The sequence below is a fragment of the Phialemonium atrogriseum genome, assembly GCF_030411735.1.
Source record: "Phialemonium atrogriseum strain 8032-3 unplaced genomic scaffold QBC33scaffold_7, whole genome shotgun sequence".
NCBI lineage: Eukaryota > Fungi > Ascomycota > Sordariomycetes > Cephalothecales > Cephalothecaceae > Phialemonium > Phialemonium atrogriseum.
Genome location: NW_026848144.1, coordinates 807,203 through 828,945, shown reverse-complemented (window position 1 = coordinate 828,945; position 21,743 = coordinate 807,203). Strand labels below are relative to the sequence as shown.

The 21,743-nt window shown below is 56.3% G+C and overlaps 12 protein-coding genes across 12 annotated transcripts; 7 read left to right on the top strand and 5 right to left on the bottom strand.

Annotated features, from left to right (window-relative positions):
* The first annotated feature begins 220 nt into the window (after positions 1 to 220).
* On the top strand, positions 221 to 1,423 carry QBC33DRAFT_349736 (uncharacterized protein). Its single transcript, XM_060423826.1, has one exon. The coding sequence runs from the start codon at positions 536 to 538 to the stop codon at positions 1,148 to 1,150; it is 615 nt and encodes a 204-aa protein (XP_060285494.1). The 5' UTR covers positions 221 to 535; the 3' UTR covers positions 1,151 to 1,423.
* A 401-nt stretch (positions 1,424 to 1,824) lies between these two features.
* QBC33DRAFT_513501 (putative cell wall biogenesis protein) lies at positions 1,825 to 2,411 on the top strand (the record flags this gene model as incomplete). The annotated part of the gene is made up of 4 exons (XM_060425986.1): positions 1,825 to 1,884; positions 1,978 to 2,083; positions 2,178 to 2,280; positions 2,339 to 2,411. The coding sequence occupies 4 exons, from the start codon at positions 1,825 to 1,827 to the stop codon at positions 2,409 to 2,411; spliced, it is 342 nt and encodes a 113-aa protein (XP_060285493.1).
* A 626-nt stretch (positions 2,412 to 3,037) lies between these two features.
* QBC33DRAFT_532852 (uncharacterized protein) lies at positions 3,038 to 3,749 on the bottom strand. The gene has a single exon (XM_060427414.1). It carries the CDS (start codon positions 3,600 to 3,602, stop codon positions 3,390 to 3,392), a length of 213 nt encoding a protein of 70 aa, XP_060285492.1. The 5' UTR covers positions 3,603 to 3,749; the 3' UTR covers positions 3,038 to 3,389.
* On the bottom strand, positions 3,750 to 5,550 carry QBC33DRAFT_618117 (putative DUF1682 domain protein). Its single transcript, XM_060432703.1, has 3 exons — positions 5,412 to 5,550; positions 4,380 to 5,277; positions 3,750 to 4,305 (listed from the first exon to the last, which is right to left on the bottom strand). The coding sequence occupies exons 1-3, from the start codon at positions 5,482 to 5,484 to the stop codon at positions 3,933 to 3,935; spliced, it is 1,344 nt and encodes a 447-aa protein (XP_060285491.1). The 5' UTR covers positions 5,485 to 5,550; the 3' UTR covers positions 3,750 to 3,932.
* Positions 5,551 to 5,702: 152 nt separating this feature from the next.
* Positions 5,703 to 7,505, top strand: QBC33DRAFT_349728 (uncharacterized protein). Its single transcript, XM_060423825.1, has 2 exons — positions 5,703 to 6,671; positions 6,724 to 7,505. Exons 1-2 carry the CDS (start codon positions 5,832 to 5,834, stop codon positions 7,435 to 7,437), a joined length of 1,554 nt encoding a protein of 517 aa, XP_060285490.1. The 5' UTR covers positions 5,703 to 5,831; the 3' UTR covers positions 7,438 to 7,505.
* An 894-nt stretch (positions 7,506 to 8,399) lies between these two features.
* QBC33DRAFT_605714 (nucleoside transporter FUN26) lies at positions 8,400 to 9,916 on the top strand (the record flags this gene model as incomplete). The annotated part of the gene is made up of 2 exons (XM_060432285.1): positions 8,400 to 8,593; positions 8,666 to 9,916. 2 exons carry the CDS (start codon positions 8,400 to 8,402, stop codon positions 9,867 to 9,869), a joined length of 1,398 nt encoding a protein of 465 aa, XP_060285489.1. The 3' UTR covers positions 9,870 to 9,916.
* A 33-nt stretch (positions 9,917 to 9,949) lies between these two features.
* Positions 9,950 to 11,688, bottom strand: QBC33DRAFT_532838 (inositol-pentakisphosphate 2-kinase). Its single transcript, XM_060427413.1, has 4 exons — positions 11,368 to 11,688; positions 11,109 to 11,312; positions 10,785 to 11,045; positions 9,950 to 10,705 (listed from the first exon to the last, which is right to left on the bottom strand). The coding sequence occupies exons 2-4, from the start codon at positions 11,218 to 11,220 to the stop codon at positions 10,086 to 10,088; spliced, it is 993 nt and encodes a 330-aa protein (XP_060285488.1). The 5' UTR covers positions 11,221 to 11,312; positions 11,368 to 11,688; the 3' UTR covers positions 9,950 to 10,085.
* Positions 11,689 to 11,774: 86 nt separating this feature from the next.
* Positions 11,775 to 14,784, top strand: QBC33DRAFT_349118 (uncharacterized protein). The gene is made up of 2 exons (XM_060423823.1): positions 11,775 to 12,409; positions 12,885 to 14,784. Exons 1-2 carry the CDS (start codon positions 12,143 to 12,145, stop codon positions 14,286 to 14,288), a joined length of 1,671 nt encoding a protein of 556 aa, XP_060285487.1. The 5' UTR covers positions 11,775 to 12,142; the 3' UTR covers positions 14,289 to 14,784.
* Positions 14,785 to 15,186: 402 nt separating this feature from the next.
* QBC33DRAFT_513496 (NuA4 histone H4 acetyltransferase complex and the SWR1 complex subunit) lies at positions 15,187 to 16,098 on the bottom strand (the record flags this gene model as incomplete). The annotated part of the gene is made up of 2 exons (XM_060425985.1): positions 15,187 to 15,761; positions 15,858 to 16,098. 2 exons carry the CDS (start codon positions 16,096 to 16,098, stop codon positions 15,187 to 15,189), a joined length of 816 nt encoding a protein of 271 aa, XP_060285486.1.
* A 194-nt stretch (positions 16,099 to 16,292) lies between these two features.
* On the top strand, positions 16,293 to 17,800 carry QBC33DRAFT_532829 (uncharacterized protein). Its single transcript, XM_060427412.1, has 3 exons — positions 16,293 to 16,469; positions 16,529 to 16,863; positions 16,917 to 17,800. The coding sequence occupies exons 2-3, from the start codon at positions 16,760 to 16,762 to the stop codon at positions 17,680 to 17,682; spliced, it is 870 nt and encodes a 289-aa protein (XP_060285485.1). The 5' UTR covers positions 16,293 to 16,469; positions 16,529 to 16,759; the 3' UTR covers positions 17,683 to 17,800.
* On the bottom strand, positions 17,620 to 18,926 carry QBC33DRAFT_532828 (SYF2 splicing factor). Its single transcript, XM_060427411.1, has one exon. The coding sequence runs from the start codon at positions 18,794 to 18,796 to the stop codon at positions 17,822 to 17,824; it is 975 nt and encodes a 324-aa protein (XP_060285484.1). The 5' UTR covers positions 18,797 to 18,926; the 3' UTR covers positions 17,620 to 17,821.
* Positions 18,918 to 21,015, top strand: QBC33DRAFT_349637 (uncharacterized protein). Its single transcript, XM_060423824.1, has one exon. It carries the CDS (start codon positions 19,038 to 19,040, stop codon positions 20,673 to 20,675), a length of 1,638 nt encoding a protein of 545 aa, XP_060285483.1. The 5' UTR covers positions 18,918 to 19,037; the 3' UTR covers positions 20,676 to 21,015.
* Positions 21,016 to 21,743: the final 728 nt, after the last annotated feature.

Sequence of the window (21,743 nt, the reverse complement as noted above, 5' to 3'; positions counted from 1 at the left end):
ACGGGACCAAGGATAATTTCATGCGCGGGTTTGGAAGGTGCCGTTTACATACGCACGACTCATGGGTATTGTTGGAACTTCTAGGTACAATGAACTTGGCGACTAATATTGATGACATATAAAACCCCGAAGCCCATCATCCGTCCTGACAGTCGAAGCCGCAATTTGAGATTGTGATAACTTAGACTCGTCTAGCTTTCCGATACAGCTTCAACGACCCAGCTGTTAGCTTGCGGGAGATCTGATAAACACGTTATGTGGTGGTGGATGACGTCGACGGAACGCTAGGAGACGGGATCCCTCGGAGACCCCGACCTCCACATATCTGCAGACTTACACACCACTACGAATAGGTGCGGCGCAAGACATGTACCTCAATATAGGGTGTTTGTCTCTGGATCTGGATCTACTAGGGAATGTGGGCAGACGGACTCACTAGCTCATCCAAGACAAATACCTTACTTACCATGTCCATCCCAACTTTTTCCCCATCACCCACCACAGTCCAGCCAGCGTCGTAAGCTCCCTCCCGACGATGACGATCAAGGACCGCTGGAACCGCTTCATCTCGCGCAGGTCCCTATCCTCCGCACCCTCCCCGACCGCGGGCGCCCCCCCAACCGGTACCACAGCCAGACCCGCGACCTCGGCGCCCGCCGTAGCCACCAGCACTACTGCCACCACTACAACCGCGACCGCCAACGGCGGCAACGGCAGCGACCCCGCCAGGCCGCCGCCGCCGTCGTCTCCGGGCCTGCTCGCCAAGACACTCGGCTGGCGGCCGCACCACCACCACCAGCACCAACCCCGGGCGGGGAAGGACAAGAAGGGAGAGGACGGCGACGGGCGGCGGGACGACAAAAACAGCAGGAGCAGAAGCAAAAACAAAAGCAAGATCAAAAGCAAAAACAGAGAAAGCAAGCTGCACCCCAGCGAGCGGCCCCTGTCCGATACGAGGCTGCGCCACCAGGAGATGCTCGGCGACTTCACCATGGAGTTTGGCCGGGGCCGCCGCCGGGGGCGAGGGACGGGCGGCCGGGCGGGGGCGCCGCCGGCGGTGGATAGCGTCAGCCCTCAGGGCTCGAGGCGGGCGAGTGCGGGGTGGGAGGATGCTGTTGCCGTTGCCAGGGGTGAGGCGGGCGGGGGGTGATGGGTGACGGTTTCACGGGGGAGATCATGGAGGTTTGGGGAAATTGGGCGTTTGTCTCGGTGGCGTTGGAGGGGGGGAAGGGAGGAGGCCAAGAGAAATAAGATGTGGGTTTGCTTGCTTGGCTTCCCACTTGACCAATTGGCCTTGGGAATATAAACAAACGGAAAATAAAGGGTAGCTGCCAGGTAGGGTTCATAGGTTTGGGCAGCATTTGACATTCCATAGCGAGCATTTAGGTGGCTGGAAAGGGTTAGAGGGAAGTTGGCTTTTAAGCCAGGCTGGATTGAATACATGACGCTGAGAAGGCTGTCGTCGTTGAGTTGTCATCTCTCTTCAGTTTTCTCGGGAAGGAAACCAAGAGCCAAGCGTCGCCTCAAGACTCTTGGCAGATGCAAGACGCAGGCCGCAGTGGGTATTGACGTTGGTTGCATCATATAAATTCAACAACCAATGACGGAATCCTAGCCCGGCCTTCTTCGCAACTCAACAAACTTTATTCTGCATCTGCATCTGCATCTACAGAAGAAATAAACCTTTTTTTGTCCATGCTAATGTCACTAAAAGCCCCGTTCCGCCTCATCTCAAGAGCAGGCTCATCCCAGCTCTCAATCGCAACTCCAGTCTTGAGATCAACAGTCCAAAACAACAGACTCTTCAGTAGTTCCGCACCCAGAATGGCTTATTCGAACCTGAAAACCCCGGCTAGCTGCTATGCCGACTTCTGCATGATTCCGGTGAGCTCCAAATCCCCACTATCCGAGCGGCTGCTCCGCTCCGCGTTTGCCACTGGATCCCGAGTGCTGAGAGTCTTAAACTAACTCGAACAGGTCGGCACGGGCAGCCCGTCCATCTCCCGGGAGGTCGCCGAGGTGCAGAAGGTGCTCAAGGCTAGCGGCCTATACTACAAGATGCACTCGGCCGGAACCACAGTCGGTAAGTTACGAGCTTTTACGGGGGAATTCACACCCCCCCGCATTGCGCCTTGGGGAAGAAGGTCCGCGAATCTGGGCTGACTTGCGCGCAACAGAGGGCAGCTGGGACGAAGTCATGAAGGTCATCGGCCAGGCCCACAGCATCGTCCACCAGAATGGCGCTGTTCGGGTCCAGTCGTCGATGCGTGTTGGATCACGGTTGGTAAAATCCCGCCTTGACGGACAGCAGGCGTGAAAGCTTACAGTTTTGCACCAGAACCGATAAGACTCAGACTGCCGATGACAAGATCAAGAGTGTCCAGGACATTCTGGCCCGGGATGAAAAATAAGAAGTCTCGTAGACCTTGTGCTGTGGACTAGCCGCTCTCTCTTGCCTTTTGCCCCATCCGAGTGATCCTAAGCTTCTCGAGATCATTTAGCGCCCCTGGCGAGTCGATGCTGCGGAAACCATCTGCATTAGACACCATGGCCGTGGCTTCGGAGAACTTGGTAGATAAGAGCTTGAATCGGTTGTCTGTATCTCATAGGTTTGATGTTGTTAAACTGAGAATTTCCAAGAACGTACCTAAAGACGTCAGATCGTGCTTGCGAGGACAACTCATGCGACTAGGGACAGGATCTTGCGATGAAAAGGAAAGAACCAGCTGGAAGAAAGTGATGGGAGAGGAGGCGATAGAGGGGAATGCAGCAATCACAGTAGCAGCAGCTGTTGCTGTTCAGGTCTTGGGAGAGAAGAGAAAATGGTTTGGATTTGAAGCTGAGGTTGAGAGTAGGGAACAAAGAGAATACCAAAGGGACAAAACGGTGAAGCAAACCTGAAATATCGGTGAAGCTCTGAGTGATGCCATATTGGATTGGATGAATAGGTAATAGATTTTATTCATGGGAAATGTATTGGCTTCAGAAGAGGGAGGGATTGAGGGTTATTTGCAGGATATGATTATCGTAAAGAAGAGTCCCATAGGGCCGAGCAAGCTGAGAGCAAGCTGGAGCCGTACTCAAGGCAAGCTCTAGATGTGTACCATGAACTATGTCAACTTCTAATTGGCTCTGTAGCCGTCCTGACACGCCTCCGCCTGTCTCGCCAGCCAGATCCATAGCAGGCAGGTTGGCAGCATTTTCGTCATGGAAAAGATCAAAGAAGAGGGCCTGGTCTTGAAGACAGCCTGGATAGGCAAGATTAAAGTACACAGATTTTCTTTGCAATTAACGCTACAGGCCTTTAATACAGTAGACCTAGCTTCCAAAGCTCAAGGATAATCTCAAAGTCTTGGTGCTTGACTTTGATGATCAAAACTGCTTGAACGTCACCCTTCTTGGATTTGAAGCCACCAGCTTGCATCTGCACGAAGGTGACGTAAGGACTTGGAATAGCCCGATTCGACAACTAGAGTGGGAGCATCTGTAGGCCGTAGACGCTCGATTTTGGAAGAGAAGGATGTGTCGGCTTCCTTGAAGGATGGGTACAGTCGCGATCTTGAGTAGGCTATTGGGGGAGGTAGGAGTCGTGACATTTGCATCCTAGCCTGTTTGCCGCAAACTACCTCCCCACCCCTGCTGCTGTGAGCTGTTCTATCCTTGCACAGGAGGGTATAACTCTACAAGCCCTGCCAAGAGGAAAGGGAATAAGAAGAGGAAGAAAAAAGCCTGGTCTTCGGTTTGATATTGGTTCTGGCTTGACTGTACATGTACATAGTTTATTCTCAGACGATGGATACGTCGAAATTGGAAAACGAATTAGTACACGATGATGACACTTTTACAACTTGCCCGCCTCCATTACCACACCATAAGCCCTCGAATCCCCTGAGCCGGGCAGATCCAGAGCATCTGCAACCCTATCTCGCATTTTACATGCGCGAAGTCTGCTTCTTCATGGACTTGCGCTGCTCCCTGTCTCGCTCCTTCTCCAGGTATTTCTTCTGCGCCTTGGCGTCCAGCAGGCTGAGCTCCTGATCCCGCTTAGCCTTCTTGGCCTTTTCGCGCTCGAGGGCCCGCTCCTCGGCCTTCTCGTCGTCTTCAGCCCTCTTGATCTGCTTCACGTTCTCCTCGCGCACGACCTTGAGCTTGCGGTTGACCTCGGGCCGGAAGTGCGCAGACTTGACGAGGTGGTCCGAGATGCGCATGAAGTAGTTGAAGATGGGTACCAGCGGCTCGTAGTCGTCGTTTGACGGCAGGCGGTACCTAAGGAAGATGCGCTTCCGAGGCTTGGTCTCATCGAGACTGTGAATGAGCGGTACGGTTAGCGGGAAATATGGTCACAAATATTGGGTTAGGTGTAGGTGGTGAAGACATACGTGGTAGGCTTCTCAACGGGCTGATCAGATACGATGAGGTAGTCCAGGAGCTCACCAGCGGCCTCAGCAGCCTTGATAAGCTCGGGAGTGAGCAATACATCGGTGACCTCGGCGCTCTCAGTCATGACCGTCAACCAGGCTGGGAGCTTCGCGTGATCCTTGGTCGTGGTAATGGAGATATCGTAACGATCGTCGCGGATCTCCCTCATCTTCTCCTTGTTGACAAGGGCCCACACGAAGCCATCAAACGTGCTCTTGTTGTCCTTCGCCTTCAGTTCGGCAGCGCCTGGCAGCCCGGGAACAGTAGCGGCCTCCATGCCATCAAAGGGGTAGAGAACAGCATCCAAAGCTTCCTCGGGTGCGGCGAAGGTCTCGGCGAAGAAGCCGAGGACAGACTCGATGATCATCACTACCGGGTTGAAGCGCTTCCTCAGCGTCAACTTGGCATCCAAGAAGGCGACGTTCTGGCGGCCGGTCGCGTAGGTCGCGAACTCGAACAGGCTCTTCTCCTTCAGGATAGAGTTGCCCCGCTGGATGTTGGCGTCCTCGAGGGCCTGGACCAGCTCGGCACCGGACTTGTCGGCGTGCGCGGGCGAGAATCCCTCGAATCCCACGACCGCGAACTCCGAGGCAAGTGGTGCAGCGTGCGCGCTGGCCCACTTGCGCGCTTTGGAGCGATTCAACCGCGAACCGATCAGGTGCAGCAGGAGGATGAAGGCAATGACGGCCATGATCCCGCCCTCGATCTTGAACTCGGACAGCGAGTGTCGCTCATGGACGTTGTACCATTTTGAATAGGGGCGCGCCGTCGCCGCCACACCAGGGGCGACAGGGGCGTTAGGCACGGGGTTAAAAGAGCCAGGTGCTGGGTCTGGTGCCCCCGCAAAGTCGGCGAAGTCTGCACACAGAAGAGTTTAGGGTTAGCGAGAACAGAGAGAGATAGAGAGCTCGGGAGTTGAGCCACGCCACACCAGGTTTGTGACTACATGCTCCGAAGCAGATTGGCTTCGCTGGATCGCTGAAAGAACTTACCCGAGTCCGCAGAGGGAACAGGGCTCGCAACGGATTTGCCACCTCCGAATAAGTCCTTGAAAACCTGCGCCATGATTGCATGCGAGTTTATCGAATCGAAGCTGGAAGCTGGAAGCTGTCGAAGAAATCGAAATTGGTCGTTCCCCAAGCTTCAACGACGTCCGTGCGTTGTGGGACCCACTTGTCGTTACCAGTTCCAGATTCTGGGGCCCCGCCAGCCCGGGGTTGGCCCTCGGCTGAATTGCCACTCCGACATTCCGGTTGCCCCTCGCAACCGACCTATCGTGGCAAGACGGGATGGTCCAAGTTTGGGCCGCAGAATCAGGGAAGAGAGGTGGAAATGGATAAACCAAATTGTTTTCAGCATTTTGTACAGCCTATTAAAAACTTGGGATTGTTGACTTGGACGCATCTTTCAGGATGACCAGAACAGCGACTGTCCGGAGATACGGCAAAGCGACGACGAAGTCAAGGGCAGAGCGACTCTTCGCCGAGTTACCAAAGAGCCCGTCGAAAAAGGCTCCAGAAGCGGAGGAAACCATAAATCTCATAACAGATCAACTCGAGTCAATCTCACTAAATGATCAGACGCGGTATGGTGAGGATGCTCGGCAGGAGTCTCTAGAAGACATCGCAGCACCCGAAGCCCCTAAACCAGGCTCTCAGACGGAAGAGTCAGCCTTGCAGGACTCTTCACAATTCTGCGACGATGAATTGAGAGTCTTGGCGTGGGATGACGTTTGCCCCTTTGGAGACCGGATAGAGAAGATCGCAGAGGCGTCATATGCCGAGGTCTATCGGATCACGAATGAAAGGGGAACGAGCATCATCAAGGTTATCCGGTTGGAATCACCCATCAAACCTCAGACGAAGGCCCAGGAAAGGTCCGAATTGGTTGACGAAGAACCTCACTCCGAAGATGATCTAGTCGGAGAGATAAGGATATCCGAGTGGCTTGCCGATATTCCAGGATTTGTTGTCTACAAAGAGCGATACGTTGTGCAAGGGAAGGCGCCGAAGCCTTTGCTGGAAACGCATCAGGCATTTCAGCGGAAGGCAAAGCGGAAAGACCCAGATCGGTTGCAGTTCTACCCTTCTCCGAGTCGGTACCTCGAGGACACGCGATTCTTGGTGGTCGAGCTAGGGGACGCAGGCATCGCACTGGAAGATTTTGAGCTCACTTCAACTGCTCAGCTCTGGGATATTTTCCTCCACACGGCCGTGGCTCTAGCTAGGGCAGAGGACTTGGTCAATTTTGAGGTATGCATCATCCGGTTGCAGCCATTGACAGCTTGATAGGCTGACCGCTTAGCACCGCGACCTCCATGAGGGTAATTTATGTGTTCGTCAAACTGGAACACCACTGGCAAAGCGGGACGAGAGCCCTTGTCAGTTTGGATACTCTGGCATTGACATCACCATTCTCGACTACGGACTATCTCGCGCCGAGGACACCGAGACCACGAGCGAAGAGGCATTCACGGTTGCGTGCGACCTGGAAAAGGACCTGAGTATCTTTACCAGTACACATGCTCTGCAGTGCAAGGTTTATCGACAAATGAGATCATTTCTCCTGAAAGGAGATCGTGTGTGTCTGCCACCCAAGTCACATACCAAACCCTACGAGTTGGGCATTGACGGACCAATCTCCTGGGACGGCTACTATCCTTACACCAATGTTCTCTGGCTCGCGTACATATATCAGTACTTGGTTGACAACTTCACGGGAGAAAAGAAGGAGCTGGCCCAATTCAAGCGCACCACCAAGGAGTTTTGGTTACACCTGAACCCCGAAGCGCCACGCGTGGTCCTGTCCTTCTCTAGGGCGGGCGACGCGGTGCGATATGCGGTGGAAGCGGGTTGGATGACCGAGGACCAGCTGGTGGGGGAAGGAGGCAAGGTGGTCGAGGCCGAGTTCGCAAGCGTTGCCTGTAACGAGAGCATAATCGAGGCGCCCTTCCCGGAAGTGGAGGATGCCCATCTGCGACGGTCACCTCGACGGCGCGTGCAGAGGGCGTTGGAATAGGATGCATGCTCTCAGGGCCGGGCCGGGCCATCGAGAAAGAGAGAGTGCATGATAGCGACGGCGAATTTGGCTTGAATTAGGAGAGCGATACCCCATGTTAGACAAGGCTTACTGTAAATACAGCCCAAACTGTTGCTCACACTGCCCAGTGAACAACACAACAAGACTTGAGTTTTGGGGGCTCGATGCGGGCCAAGGCCTTGTAAGCCAGGTCTCTGGGAGTCGCACGGCGCGGAAAGCAACCGGCTCTCTCTCTCTCAGCACCTTGGAGAGTTTGGCAAGTTGAATAAACTCTGCACGACATACTTGCATCGCAGGACGTCGGCATCACGTGGGTGGTCGCAGAATGGGCCGCATCGTCCTTGCCCCCTTTAGAGCTGCTATTTTTAGAACTTCTGTCGTTTGTGACCATAGGATGCGAAGGCCCGGGAAATGGCAATATGACACAGAGAGAACTGGCGAACGTAGCAAATATATGGAAATGGGACTTGTACAAGAGCGCGGAGCAAACACTGACAGTTAGCAACAGTCTGGTCCATGTTCGTCAAGCGCCGGCGGGAGGGAAGAGCCGGGGATCCACACCGGCAAAATATGCGGCTCCGCCAGATGCCCGGACCCACACTCGCCTAAATAGCACCTGTCAACCGTGCCCTGTGATCATCATCATCACGTTAGGCTACGAGGCTTTGCAGCCCACGAGTTGCCCACGCAAAACAACCCTACTCGATTTTGGCCAAATCCGAGGTTGTGGCTAGCTGCCTAGTGCACACTGAAGCCTTTTGGTAACTCGGGCGATCGAACACGTTCGCCAGACTGGCAATCGCGGCACGACACTACACCGTCGGCCGGAAGCCGATACTGACATCCATAACCTATGCCGACATTCTCCGTGACTCTTACCATATCGGAAAGCCCAGATGTGCTATAGATAGCATCGGTCGAAAGCTGCCCACCGCCAAGCCATGGCCGACATGATGAACCGCATCAAGGCCTTGTTTGCCCCGAAGAAAGGGAATGAGCAAGAATACGAACCGCTTACAGATGAGTCGGGCGCATTGGACGAGTCGGGATATCTCCCGGGAAGGGAGGAGGTACCTTTCTCATGGCTGGAATACTCCATTTTTGCGCTGATCGGAGTTGCTATGCTCTGGGCTTGGTAGGAGAAACCCCCACTTGCCTGCCATCTCTGTCTTCGCGAGCTCAAGGCTTATGTGAACCCCTTCTCCAGGAACATGTTTATTGCCGCCGCGCCCTACTTCCAGAAACGGTTCAGTTCCCACGAATGGATCCTCGAGAACTCCCAGTCCGCGATCCTCTCCGTCTCGACCGTGACCAACCTTACGGCGATGCTTATCCTGACCAACATGCAGAGCTCCGCCTCGTACCCCTTCCGTATAAAAGCGGGCCTGCTGATCAACATCGGGGTTTTCACGCTCCTGACGGCGACGACAAAGACCTTCCTCGACGTCTCCGCCCCGGCCTACCTCGGCTTCCTCCTGCTTCTCGTCGGCTGCTCCGCCTGGGGCACGGGTCTGATGCAGAACGGCGCCTTCGCCTTCGCCGCCAGCTTCGGCCGCCCGGAGTACATGCAGGCGATCATGGCCGGGCAGGGCGTCGCCGGCGTCCTGCCGCCCATCGCGCAGATGGCCTCGGTGCTGATCGCCCCGCCGCCGCCGCCGGCGGGGGGGTCGGATCCCACCGACGCCGGCCCTCCCCCGCTCCGGGAGGTCGGCACCGCGGCGTTCATCTACTTCCTCACGGCCGTGGCCGTCTCGCTGGCGGCGCTGGCGGCGTTTGTGCCGCTCGTGCGCCGCCAGCGCCGGCGCGAGCTCGGGAACCTCGCTGCGGCGGCGGGATTGGCCGGGGCCGAGGAGACGGCCGAACCCCCCGCCCGCCACTTCGTCAGCATCCCGACGCTGCTGCGCAAGCTGCACTGGCCCGCTGCGGCCGTGTTCATGTGCTTCGCGGTGGCCATGTTCTTCCCCGTGTTCACGAGCAAGATCGTGTCGGTGCGGGACGACGGCAGCGGCGGGAGGCTGTTCAGCCCGGACGTGTTCATCCCGCTCGGCTTCTTCGTGTGGAACCTCGGCGACCTGGCCGGGCGGGTGTCGACGATGCTACCGTTCTCGCTGCGGCACCGCCCCGCCGCGCTGTTCGCCATCGCCGTCGCCAGGCTGCTGTTCCTGCCGCTGTACGCGCTGTGCAACGTCCGCGGCCGCGGGGCCGCCGTGCCGAGCGACGCGTTTTATCTGTTGGCCGTGCAGTTCCCCTTCGGCCTCACAAACGGCTGGCTTGGGTCCAGCTCCATGATGGCGGCCGGGGAGTGGGTCGACGAAGGCGAGAGGGAGGCTGCGGGCGGGTTCATGGGCCTCTGCCTCGTGGCGGGCTTGACGGTTGGTAGTCTGTTGAGCTTTAGTGCTGCGGGGATTTAGATACGGGGCGGTTACCCCTGTGTTGTCTATATTCATATCTACGTGCGTACAGGTTGTGGGCGTCACGGGGCTTGCACGGTCAGCGGTGTTGGGGAAGGCCAGGCGTGAATATGATTATTGAGAGTCACAACGAGCCTCAGCTAGATATGAATAATGTTTCAAGCTTTGCTCTCCTTCTAAAAGAGCAACCATTACACCGTCGCCTTGGTAGGCCACCTACTCCCGCTCCAACTGACAGGCAGTCCTCTGCGCCGGCTCTTCCCTCCCCTCGTAATACCCCCCGTCGATGAGCCTCCGCTCCATGGACTGCCAGTACCCCAGCTTGGCCTCCGAGTTCTTCCTGTCCATATCCCCCAACCTCACCTCGACCGGTGCGCCCGCGTCCGCAGGGATCCGGATGAAGCAGGCGCAGTCCCTCAGCGTCATGGCCAGCTGGAACCGGGAATCATGCGCGCTGGATCCCAGGGGCCCGCCGGGATCATTCCGGACCTGCGCGGCGCGCAGCCTCTCAATCAGTCCGTTGGTCTCAAGCCATTCGGCGAAGCGGCCCAGCTGCGGCTCCGGCAGGGCGGCGGCGTTCCTGCCCCCGATGAGGCTCATCATGTGCCCCAGCACCTGGCGCAGCACTGCGGTGTCGTCGTGGCACCGGGCGAGGTCGAGGGGGCACAGGGCCGCCTTGGACGTGCCGTGCGCGTCGTCGTTGTTATTGCTGCTGCTGCTGTGGCTGCGGTAGGCCACGAGGGCGCAGTTGCGGCACCGTCGCGAAGTTGGCGGCGCACTGGGCGACTGCGCGAGCCACTTGGGCTTGAACTCAAGGACGATGTCTCCGGGGCGGACTGCAGAGGGGGAGAAGAAGATAGAAAAAAACATGTTAGCACTTGGCTCCGGGCCTGGTGTTGGGATCCCCATGCTGACTCTTCCTCATGTTCTCCACAAGCATGCCGAACTCGGCGTCGGCGACCCTGTGGCCCCTGAAGTCTTCCCGTCGGTTCGCTTCATTCTCAGATAGGAGAGCGTTGAGCTTGGGCACGATGCCGCTCCCCGTGAGCCTGACGAGAGACTGCTGGACTAGGTCGTCACCCTTGAACAGGGGCTTGACGGTGTTCTCCCAGTACTCTTGAAGCTCCGGGTAGGGATATGCTCTAGTGCCGGCTTTGGGCACCCGGAGGAGTTTTCCTGTTTGGCCAATCAGTGCAACCCCGGGATAAGATGCTGAGTGGCCCACACACATATACATGCCTTCTGAAAAAGCCGGGCTCGATGAGTTGTTTGGTGGGGTGATCTTGAAGACCAAATTGGCAGCACCCTCGCCGACGAATTCAGCCTCACATCCCGTCGGGATCGTGTCCATGGCGTGCCGCACGACTGTCCTCTTTCAGAATTGGAACGAAGAGCATCACCAGGTTATGCACTAATAATCAGGGCAATCACTGGCACCTATACCTACAAGACCTATTAGTTCCATATGCCAAGCACTTCACTCGCATGGAGCTAAAACCTCGATCCTTCACTGGGGCGATTTTGGATGCGGTGCTGCGTACAGGTCGTATGAGCACTGCGTAGTAGCCGATTCCAGTGCCTCGGTTCTGGCCAGCTGCTGGAAGGTGCTACCCGGAGCTACCTAATCCTAGCTCGACATACTATTTTCCTGCGTTCAGCTTCACGTTTACCCCTTTTCGCCCCGTCCTCTCTTTTAGAAGGTTTGCGTCTGCCTTATCAGGAGCGTGACGATATAGCAAACAAGGTATTATTGTAGGTATCGTTGTAGTGCCATCCTGGCAATCTCATTTCAGGAATCAATGCATGCGGGCGAAGCATGAGGCCCGCAGCTGTCAGCAGTGGAGGTCATGGTGTCAGACCATCTTGGCCATGGCGGGGGTACCCACTAAGAAGAGTCGATGACTAAGAATTTTGCGGAGAATAATAGGGCGCTGTTTTGGCACAACGCTAAAATGACCCGCTAGGTGCCCACCACACGCGACAAAGGTCGGGTGTGCCAGGAAAAATATTTCGCAAACAAACCCGCACCCCCGAAGAAATAGCGTCATTCCTTCCGCATCTCCAACCAAAGCTTCGCCTCCCCTTTCGGGCCTCATCAACACAGCAAATCATCGCGATACCTACGTCGGCAATTGATAAGACACCCGCGCTCTCCCTCACGACGGTTTGCGCCCTCATATTGCCATCTCTACGTTGCGCGACAAAGGGCTTATCGACGAGCCCGCCCCCTGCTCCTCTTGGATGCGATGACCGTGTAGCGGAAGCCGTTCAACATGGCCTTCAACTTCAACTGGTCGCCTCTCACGGCCGACGCAGAGTTCTACAAACGCACACGAGATCTCCTGACGACTGCGTTAAACAAGTCGCCGAAGCCGCCCATCATCGTTGATGACATACTCGTGACCGAGTTCAACCTGGGCTCCGTGCCCCCCGAGCTGGAGATATTGGAAATAGGGGATATTGCGGAGGACCGCTTTCGAGGCATTTTCAAGATGTGCTACTCAGGCGATGCCTTCTTGACTTTGAAAACGAGAGTTCAAGTATGTTTGGGTTCTTTTGCTTCCCTTTCTCTCTCACTCGTCTGCTTTTAAGCCCCTCCACCCTCGGCTTCCGTTCTATTCCGAGACGCAACATCAATTGCCCCATCACCACCACGCATGCAGCGCATCTCACCTTCTGGCTTGACATGGTCAATGGGGTCATCAATGACAAGCGTCTTATACCCCCGATACCTGTTTTCCTCGTTCTGGATGGCCCTTATTCTGGAACGTGGGCTCCAAGCTTGGATTTTGCGGGCATTCTCAAAAACGCGTTCATGGCTCTTGCGCAATTTTCCAAGCTTGATGGGAAACTCAATTCGCCCGGTTAGCTTGCAATGGTTCCCAGCTCTCTCCGGCTGAAAGCTCGCCAGGATTCTCGTTCTTTTGCATTGCTTTATAAATTGCGAGGCAGGGATTCGCGTTCATCTCCCTCATTTCCGCGTCGGTCGTGCCCTATAAGACTAACAAACTATAGGCCAACCCCCTGAACACATATCTCTGCTCTAAGCCTAGCTTCACATCTCCACAGCCCCTGGCAGCAGCGTCAGGTCTCACGATACCTCTTCAGATCACTCTGTCTGAGATCAAGCTGTCTGCGTTCATCATTGTTGTCTTTTCGAAGCAGAAAGGGCTGACCTTGGTATTTCGAAATGACCCGCTCGAGTCGCTCAAGGTCTCATCGACCTTTGACTCCATCCAGTTCGTCCGGGACTATTTGCAGAGAACCATCGAAGGGAAGCTGCGCGACCTGATGATGGACGAGTTGCCTGCCATCATCCATCGGCTCTCGTTGCAGTTGTGGTGCCCAGATCAACTGCCTAAGGAAAACGATCTTGCCAAGGAAAGCGACGAACCTGCTGTGGATCCACTAGCTACTCCCCCGCCCGATGCCGTCGATGCATACGGCCACTTGCTTGACCCCCTGAAGATTGCATCACTCTCTCTTGATGGCGGGGCTGAGATTCAGTCACTGTTCTCGCAGAAGAATATCCTTCGCCTGGCAGCACTCTCCAACTCCCACCGCACATTGTCCCTGTTCACCCCAGGCATTCAGGATGTCGTCTTCAGGGCTTGGGCCGGACCAATAGACCGCTCGGATACGGGTTTCAACTCGCCACTATCCACTCCAAGCCTTGCCAAGTCACACTCGTTCCAGGGAAGTGCGACCACCTACACCTTCTCGGATTCTGGCGGCCGGGAGAATGACCAGCTCCCGTCGAGGCCGTCTCTTGTGAACCTGCACTCCGCGACTACTGGCTTGACGCTAGGCTCAGGCAGGCATTCAAAGTCTGGCCGGAAGAAGAAGACCAGGGTTGTTAATCTGAGGCGGAAGACATCCGCAAGCGAGACGACCAGCGAAACGGGAGACACAGTTTCGGATACGGCCTCCATTGAGTCACCGGCGTCCGAGCCGTTGCTGCATACTTCCATTCCTGAGGAACTGGAAGATGAGATGCCGCCGACAATGTCATCAGCAAGTAGGGTGCGTTTCAGGCCATCTGTCGACAAGGCCCAGCCCCCTGCGCGGCCACCTTTGAACCCGGATTTGTACAGGTCGCCAAGCAGCCCAATGGTCTCGGGGGAGCAGGGAGAACCTGTGGTCACCGAAGGCAGGACGGCCCAGCCATCCGACAAGCCCGCCTACGGCGAAGTAGTTATTGAAAGGAGCGTGTCAGTCCCGGCCGACCTCAAGTCGCCCTTCGGACAGCCGCCGCGTCGTGGCCCCACCTCGGATACCTCGTCTGTTATCCTGGAGCAAGCGTGGATCATGAAGATGGCGGGCGAGATCGCTCGCCGCGTATACGACGAGAAGCGCCGGAATGCCGGTTTCTGGGAGGACCAGGACGACGCGCCGCCTCCTGCGTACGAGGCGAGATAACCGCATTAGCGTTATCACTCTCCACTTCCCTTTGTCTTCATGTTTTGAGCGAGCGGGTTTGCTTTCTTTTCTGGCGTCAACGGGGGATCTTGGGGCCATTCGTGGTAATTTTATAATTCCCCACGAGGCTCTTCCTTGCATGGCGTTCGAGGCATGGCGCCGAGGCATAAAAATATCTGGCATTGAGGTTGGGATCAGCATCACCCCTAGCCTTGGCAAGAAGCCGGGCCACGGATGCCGTTGCTCCCATTGTACATACTTGTCAAGTTTAGAAATTTCCTTTGTACCGGGTGCTGGACTGGACAACCTGTGTGGAAGGGAAGTTTTGTATAGCAGTGTGGGATCGGATGTAACATATCGGCGGCAGGGACAAGGCGAGAGAGAGAGACGGGCTGAGCTCCCTGCTGGCATAGCAGGCCTATTCTGGGGACTTTCTTAGAGAATCATCTCCCATCAAGATACATAACACAAAATTGGCAGCCACGGTTGCTTTCATTCGAAGCAATGCTCTAGTGACGGTCCATTTTCATGCAGCTCTCACTGTATTCAGTCGAAGCCGCCATTCCACTCATCTATGACTGTTCCTCCAACAACCTACACCGAAGGTTGGATCTAAAACCGGTCGGTGACGTGAACATGGCTTTCAAGTCGCCCTATCTTTCTATCTTTACAAAGTAGTAACATATTCCTATCCCCTGGTTTTTTTACCGCTCCCTAATGCCTAGTTCCAGACCTAAACGCCAATAAAACTCTCCTGACTCCCATAAAGCGGCCCCCCCGGCAAAATGGTAGGGAAAGAAAGAACCCAAAAGGGGAAAATACGAAAAGGAGCCTAGGACTATGAACGCACCTTCTCGTCCCATCGTCAGCCCAAACAAACAAAGCAAGCAGCCAGCTACTAAGCCGCAGCGGCCTCGTTCTTGAGCGCGCGGAGCCTCTCCTCCTTCCGGCTCACCTCCTCGGCCAGCTCGCGGGTCATGTTCTCGACCCTGGCCTGGGCGTCGCGCAGCTTCTTGATCTCGACCTGCTCCGTCTCGCGGCTGAAGGGCTGCCCGGGCCGGTTGGTCAGGGGGATCATGGCGCTGCGCTCGAGGACGCCGCCCTCGGTCCGCCGCGGCTGGGCGGCCTTGTCCTTGTCCTTGTCCTTGCCCTTGCCCTTGCCGCCGCGGCCGGAGGTGGAGGTGGTGGAGGAGTGCGGGGGCATGGCGCCCGAGGTGAGGATCTCGTAGAAGGCTTCGAAGGGCTCGTTGAAGAGCTGCTCCTCGTAGGTCCAGCTGATCACCTCGCTGCTGTTGAGGCGCATGGTCTCCTTCTCCTCCTCGGTGCGGCCGTACGGGTGTAGGCGTAGGTGGTGGTACAGGGTCTGGGGCTTCTCGCCGGACTCGGAGACATAGTACAGCTTGAGGGTTATCTCGAACTCGCCCCAGCCGGTCTCTTGGACGGAAAAGGGTTTGCCGGGCTCGCCTTCGATCACTGCGTGGTGGGGTGGCAACGGAGGTTAGTCGGGGGTTGGTCTTTGATATTTTGTTTTTGGTCAGGGGGAGGTCAGGGGAAAATTGAACTTCATACTTCGGACATGATTGGGTATGGACTCGTGGAGTTTAAACTGCACTCTACGCAACCAATAGGTGATATCCGTATCATCGATGCCCTTCACAAAGACAGTCCACGAGTGGGTGTGGTCGTCTGGTACGCCCGCGGGCTTCGGGTTAGTCTTCTCATCGAAAGGTACCGCAGTGGTTCCGTAGATGAAGGGTCGGAATATCTGGACGCCCTTGACGCGCTTGCCGGCGCCGCTCGGGGGCGCCATTGTGGGATGTATGGTGGATTTGTTGGGGATGAACGTTTCTGAGGTGAGGGGATGGGGTGGACGTCATGCCTTCAAAATTGGGAGCCTTGAGGACGGCCTACGGGGTCCAGATTTTGATTGGTGTTTTGATTGGTGGCTTGTTTTTTTAAACTCGAAAAAGCGTTCAGCCTTGCCTTTGATGATGCAATGGCATACCTACAAATAAGAGTGAGAGCAGTCATCATTCAAGCGATGAGACAGCACAACTTTCACACAACTTAGATAGCTTATTTCTTCCCTTCTTCGTCGTCTAAATTGGATGGTAACTTAATCATAATCTAGTCGGTAATGAACAAGGAGGCCAAGACGTAAACTGCTAGGTAAGGGTTAGGGTTGGTACTGGATCCGAATTCGCAGCCCATGGCATGATAACACTGACAGATCATTCGAGGCTCAATCTACTACACCCATTGCCTCTGCCAGCTCCTATTGCACGCCGGCCTTCAGAATCCCGTCGCTTCGAATTGGCCCCGTGCTTAAGTGAACGCTTCTGTTCAAAACGCAGGACCGCCCAGGGCCGTACCTCAAGTTGCCGTGACATGACAGTCGCGAGATAGCAACCACTCATTCACATATCCATATACCGGCGACCCCGGACAGAGCTGTACCAAGAAACAACACAATGTCAGCCGCCAAGAAGCTCGTTATATGCGGAGGAAATGGCTTTCTGGGCTCCAGGATATGCAGGGCAGCAGTTGCCCGAGGCTGGAATGTCACATCAATAAGGTATTTGGCCCATATCACACCAACTTCTCACTTTGTTCTGACTTGACCTCAAGTCGGTCTGGCGAGCCACGGTGGGACACGGTGACAGCCTCCTCAACCCCACCACCATGGGCCCACAGGGTGTCATGGGAACGAGCAGATATCTTCCTCCCCGCCCCATACGCGCCCCTTCTCAAGGGAAGTGACTATGTCATTCACAGCATGGGGATCCTACTGGAGGCCGACTACAAGGGCGTCATTTCCGGGCGGGAATCACCCTTCGCCGGCCTGCAAAAGGCCTTCTCCCCCACCAAGGGCCGCACGCCAAACCCACTGGAGCGGGGGGAGGGGGAGGAGATCAAGCCGCCCGAGTCGGGCAACCAGCTGACGTACGAGATGATGAACCGTGACAGCGCCATCCTCCTGGCCCGCGAGGCCGCCAGGGAGGACGCCGGCGCGTTCGCCTACATCTCGGCGGCGGCCGGCGCCCCGGTCCTCCCGGCCCGGTACATCTCGACCAAGCGGGAGGCCGAGGCCGTGATCGCGAGCGAGTTCCCGGGCATGCGCAGCATCTTCGTCCGCCCGCCCTTCCTGTACGACAGCTCGAGGCCCGCCACCCTGCCCATCGCGGCCATGAGCTTCGCGGGGTCGCTCTTCAACGGCGCCACGCGCGGCGTGCTGGGCGGCTTCATGGGCGTCGCCGGTACGAAGCCGCTTAAGGCCGACATGGTCGCCGACGCTGTCGTCGAGGCTCTGAACGATGAGAATGTTAGGGGACCCGTGGAGCCAGCCGAGATCGAGGATCTGGCGAGCAAGGCGTGGAGGAGGTCCATGCTTTAAAGGGGCGTGTTCCATTAGGTGTATCAATATCTGGAAACTCTAGAATGTACCATCACAAACTCCATTCGCTGTCTAAAAATAAAATAAAAAAGACGGATCGACGGTCGAATCTCTCAACACGAAAATCCATGAAGAGCCCCTACACCATAGTTCCCCTCTCAAAGCTATCCCGTATCTCAGCCGTATACTTGTTGTAGAACCGGGACAGTTTCTGATTGAACTGCTTGTTCTTCTCGTTGATGTAGGTGACGTCGGCATCGTCGCCGTTGGCGGCCATCCTGTCCCTCCTCTTCTTGAGCGAGACGGCCTCGGCCTTCTTCAGGTCGTTGACGAGCCTGTCGATGGCGGCCTTGTCGGGCTTGCTCTCAGCGAAGGCGGTGGAGTCGGCGGTGCTGTAGAGGCCGCCGTCCTTGTCGACGGCGATCAGCTCTCCGTCGTCGGTCTCGACGATCTCGAGGGTGCCGGCGGCGGCAGCCCGCTCGATGGCGGCCATCTTGTCACGGGTGTAGCGCTCCAGGTCCGGCGCCGCAATGGAGTCGCGCACCTGGCGCTTGTAGACCTTCTGGCTCTCGGCGCCGTAGTCCTTGAACGCGTTGTTGTCCCGGTGCGCCTCGCGCTTGCGCACCCGCTTGTCCCACCGCTCGCTCTCCTCCACCGTCCAGTCCCACGCCCGCTTGCGCTCAAAGTCCTCGCCCGCCTCCTCCACGTCCGCCTTGAGCAGCTTCTGCGACGCGATCGCCTGCTTTCGGCTCAGCGCGTTCAGCTGGCCCGGGTCGTTGGCGACCCGTTGCGACTCCTTGGTCGCCTCCTTTAGGTTCTGGTCGGACGACGTCTTCGCCCGCGCCTGCAGCGCCCTGAACCGCGCCATGCGCTCCTTGGCCTTTGCGGCGGCATCCTCTTTGGTGTCCGCCGTGTCTTTGGAAGATAATGAGGGTTCAGGCGGAGGCGCGATTGCCATCGATTCTAGGGAGGGATCTTGCGGAGGGTCTTGCTGGGGCTCTTGCTGCTCGTCTGGTGCTTCTGCAGTAGGCTGCTCGACAGGCTGCTCGGGATCAGCCTGTTTGGTGGCGCGAGACTTGGAGGCGCCCGTCTTTCTCTTCTTTGCAGGCGGCATGGTTGGGGATGTGGTTGAGTATGTTATCGATGGAGAGTGTAGCACCGCGATCTATTTGTTTCCCTTTTTGTTTAGGTGGTGGTTGTGGTTAGCCTCCTAAAAATAGGTTACCGCCCGCCTAGGTCCTTATCCGAGTGGGGTCTCTAGATTTACTTCCCGGGGATATCGCCATATCAGGACATCGACTATTCTAACGCGTGCTTGCAGTGATGGAAAATAGTGAACGACGAGCGCATCAGTCATGCAACGATTGGGCAGTCCTTGGCTCATTCAAGGGCTCCTTTCGCGCCTGGAATCCCAAGGCCAAGTCAGGACCTTGATTTATAAAAGTCCCAGTCAAATCGAGAAAACTCGACGATTTAGGCGACGCCAACAAGCCAGATCCCCCCGACGAGAAACCGTCCCACTCTACGAGATTCCCTCCTCGCTCCTGGATCTCGATGCTGAGGACAATCCCCGAGTCCGAGCCTACACCGAACAGGATGAGAAGGACCAGTTCGAGCGATGGAGTCAGAATCCCAAAGTTGATGCTCTATCAGGGCGTATAGAGACCTTTCGGCAGGAACTTGGTCGCTCAGAAAGGTTATGGAACGCACCGCCCGGCCCATTTAACCAACGTCGAATATCCGATCGCGATGTTCTTTCTGTTGCATTTCTAGGGGCGTTGAGCGGAGGGAGAGATGCAGCAGTGGACATTGGGAGCCCGGACAAGAAAGTTGGCCAGGTCCCCTTGGGCAGCACCTCGGAAATTCTAGGATCAAATGGCATTCCACAACGCATCTTGGAAGATGATGCCAAAACCGTCAACTTCATGCTTCATTGGCAAGAACGCCACGAGCCCCAGCGCATCAACAGTGGAGAGTTGGCGAACCTGAAAGCAGAATTATCGCGCCAAAGCTTCGTCCACCTAAGGAGGGTTGCCGCCCAACTGCTCCAGACCGACGCGGGTAGCAGAATGCTCTCCCTCTGCGGCGCCGAGGTAGCATTTGCCCTCGCCGATACTGCCCAGCTACGCCATGGAGTTCAACTGCGCGACGGGAATGACCCGACGGAGGTGCTTGTCTTTCTCAGCAATGTCGCGATAGGCCTCAGTGCGCGCGATATCAACCTTCCGGCGCCACTACGAGGGCTTGGATTGCGACTAGCATCCAAGCTTTTCTGCCTTCCAGCAATAACAAACTTCCTCGGCCTTGACCAGCAAACGGGGCTGGACGGGGAGACTGGCAGACTGGATGCAAATGCGGTTCACGAAGCTCTCCGCTCTATCCTCGACCATATGCATTCGCAGCAGGCCGGACCCGATGGTGGCCCTTTGGAAATGCGATCAGAGGTGTTCAGTCTTCTGACAGGCCGAGGTACCTCCAAGGATGAGGTGAAGCCCTCAGTTCGAGCAATGATATCGGACTCAAATGACTTCCGGGAAGCCTACAAGGCGTACATTCTCCTACTGGGAGAGCTAGGGGCTGCCCGAAGCTTATGGCATGAGTGGCAAGGCTCAACAGGTTTCAAAACGCCAAAGATAGATATGAACTTGATCCTGTTCACAAACGCCACCCTCCGGTCCGTAAGCCTGATGAGGCAGCAGGAACAGCCAGTTGGTGCAGATGCAGTCGGGTTGGCTACAGGCGATTACGTCCAAGATGTACACCTTGATCGGCAGTTGGTCGACATGCTCCAGTCTCCTGGTACGCAAGCAGGGTTCGGGGGATTCGCGCGGCCGTTCAATCTTCCCAGCCAGGGCAGAGACGAGACATCCAGCGGCTCCAGTAGAGGTGCAGAACCTCGAGCAGAGGTTCAGCAATTCCTGAAAAAGAAGCAGGACATCACAAGTGCCCTTGCAGCTCTAAAGCCAGCGTTGGAAACGGCAATCTCGCGGTAAAGGACCCAAGGATTGTGACCGATAAGGGGCAAAGGCTTCGACGGCAGTGCGTGTATGGATAAACAAGGGATGCTAGCGGCGTGTCTGCCGACACTTTCGTGTCCGTCGGACTCTGTTTACTATTAGAGAGGACTGGCCCTAGCGATGACTATCGGCTACACTAGGGCAACCCCCTTGCATTGCAACCTTCAAAACTGTCATATCCTCTACATTCTTTACACTATCAAGGGACGACCCAAAAACACGGGATAGAGTCTGAGACGTAAGTCGGTCTCGGTTGGGATTGCCCCGCCCCTCCTTTACAGCTGTTCGGCCCGCAGCACTGCAGCACCTCGAGTGCGCCGGGATGCATCGGTGGGACCCGGATGTCTGGTGCGGTTCTCGACGGCCGGTCGTGTATATATTTCTCCTGTCGGCGTCGCAGCCGGGTGGAGACCGGAGGCAGCGGGCGTCGGCAGCCGCTTACAAAGTTCGACGTCGACGAGGGGAGTCCAGTTAGGTAGGTGTATGTGTGTGTGTGAGAATATACTCATGTCCAGCGGGAACTTAGCGGAGCTTGGCAGCGGTTGAGGTAGCGCGCCCCCACCATTTGATGTATGACGTGCAGCCGGTTTGGCCGGATGAAACGGCCCGGCAGCTACCGGCCGGGTGCCCGCCAGGTGGAGCTGGTGGGAAACCGGTCAAGGAGCTAAAACTCGGGATCCGCAGGACCTGGGCTCGGATCCGAGAAGAGGAGGGGGGGGGGGGGGCGCTCTGACGCGGACGACAGAGGAAGGGGATCGGGGTGCCGCACATGGACGAAGGCCAATGCATCGGAACTTACTGCCATCCGTGAGACCCGGTAACGAGCGTCTCAAGACCGCTTTTTGCGACGATCTCATCTCGCCATTATGCTGTGACATGTCACAAAAAAGTCATACTGATGATCATTAGACTTTAGGGCTGCAAGGGCAAAGGAGTAAACATAATAATAGCAATAGAGTGGACAACAAGGTGTTGGACTCCATACTACTCCCGTGGAGGCTTAGATTGGGAAGCGGAAAGGCCATCAGTGTTCTTTCTTGCGTC

Bases quoted from the DNA above. Each gene is read 5' to 3' on its own strand.
- QBC33DRAFT_349736 (XM_060423826.1), top strand. From the start codon at position 536: ATGACGATCAAGGACCGCTGGAACCGCTTCATCTCGCGCAGGTCCCTA.
- QBC33DRAFT_532852 (XM_060427414.1), bottom strand. From the start codon at position 3,602: ATGCAAATGTCACGACTCCTACCTCCCCCAATAGCCTACTCAAGATCG.
- QBC33DRAFT_618117 (XM_060432703.1), bottom strand. From the start codon at position 5,484: ATGGCGCAGGTTTTCAAGGACTTATTCGGAGGTGGCAAATCCGTTGCG. The intron at 5,278-5,411 runs GTAAGTTCTTTC...TTCTGTGTGCAG, and splicing joins TGTTCCCTCTGCGGACTCGG to ACTTCGCCGACTTTGCGGGG. The intron at 4,306-4,379 runs GTATGTCTTCAC...GCTCATTCACAG, and splicing joins CCCGTTGAGAAGCCTACCAC to TCTCGATGAGACCAAGCCTC.
- QBC33DRAFT_349728 (XM_060423825.1), top strand. From the start codon at position 5,832: ATGACCAGAACAGCGACTGTCCGGAGATACGGCAAAGCGACGACGAAG. The intron at 6,672-6,723 runs GTATGCATCATC...CTGACCGCTTAG, and splicing joins AGGACTTGGTCAATTTTGAG to CACCGCGACCTCCATGAGGG.
- QBC33DRAFT_532838 (XM_060427413.1), bottom strand. From the start codon at position 11,220: ATGGACACGATCCCGACGGGATGTGAGGCTGAATTCGTCGGCGAGGGT. The intron at 11,046-11,108 runs GCATGTATATGT...TTGGCCAAACAG, and splicing joins GAGCCCGGCTTTTTCAGAAG to GAAAACTCCTCCGGGTGCCC. The intron at 10,706-10,784 runs GTCAGCATGGGG...CCCCCTCTGCAG, and splicing joins TGTGGAGAACATGAGGAAGA to TCCGCCCCGGAGACATCGTC.
- QBC33DRAFT_349118 (XM_060423823.1), top strand. From the start codon at position 12,143: ATGGCCTTCAACTTCAACTGGTCGCCTCTCACGGCCGACGCAGAGTTC. The intron at 12,410-12,884 runs GTATGTTTGGGT...AACAAACTATAG, and splicing joins CTTTGAAAACGAGAGTTCAA to GCCAACCCCCTGAACACATA.
- QBC33DRAFT_532829 (XM_060427412.1), top strand. From the start codon at position 16,760: ATGTCAGCCGCCAAGAAGCTCGTTATATGCGGAGGAAATGGCTTTCTG. The intron at 16,864-16,916 runs GTATTTGGCCCA...CTTGACCTCAAG, and splicing joins TGGAATGTCACATCAATAAG to TCGGTCTGGCGAGCCACGGT.
- QBC33DRAFT_532828 (XM_060427411.1), bottom strand. From the start codon at position 18,796: ATGCCGCCTGCAAAGAAGAGAAAGACGGGCGCCTCCAAGTCTCGCGCC.
- QBC33DRAFT_349637 (XM_060423824.1), top strand. From the start codon at position 19,038: ATGCAACGATTGGGCAGTCCTTGGCTCATTCAAGGGCTCCTTTCGCGC.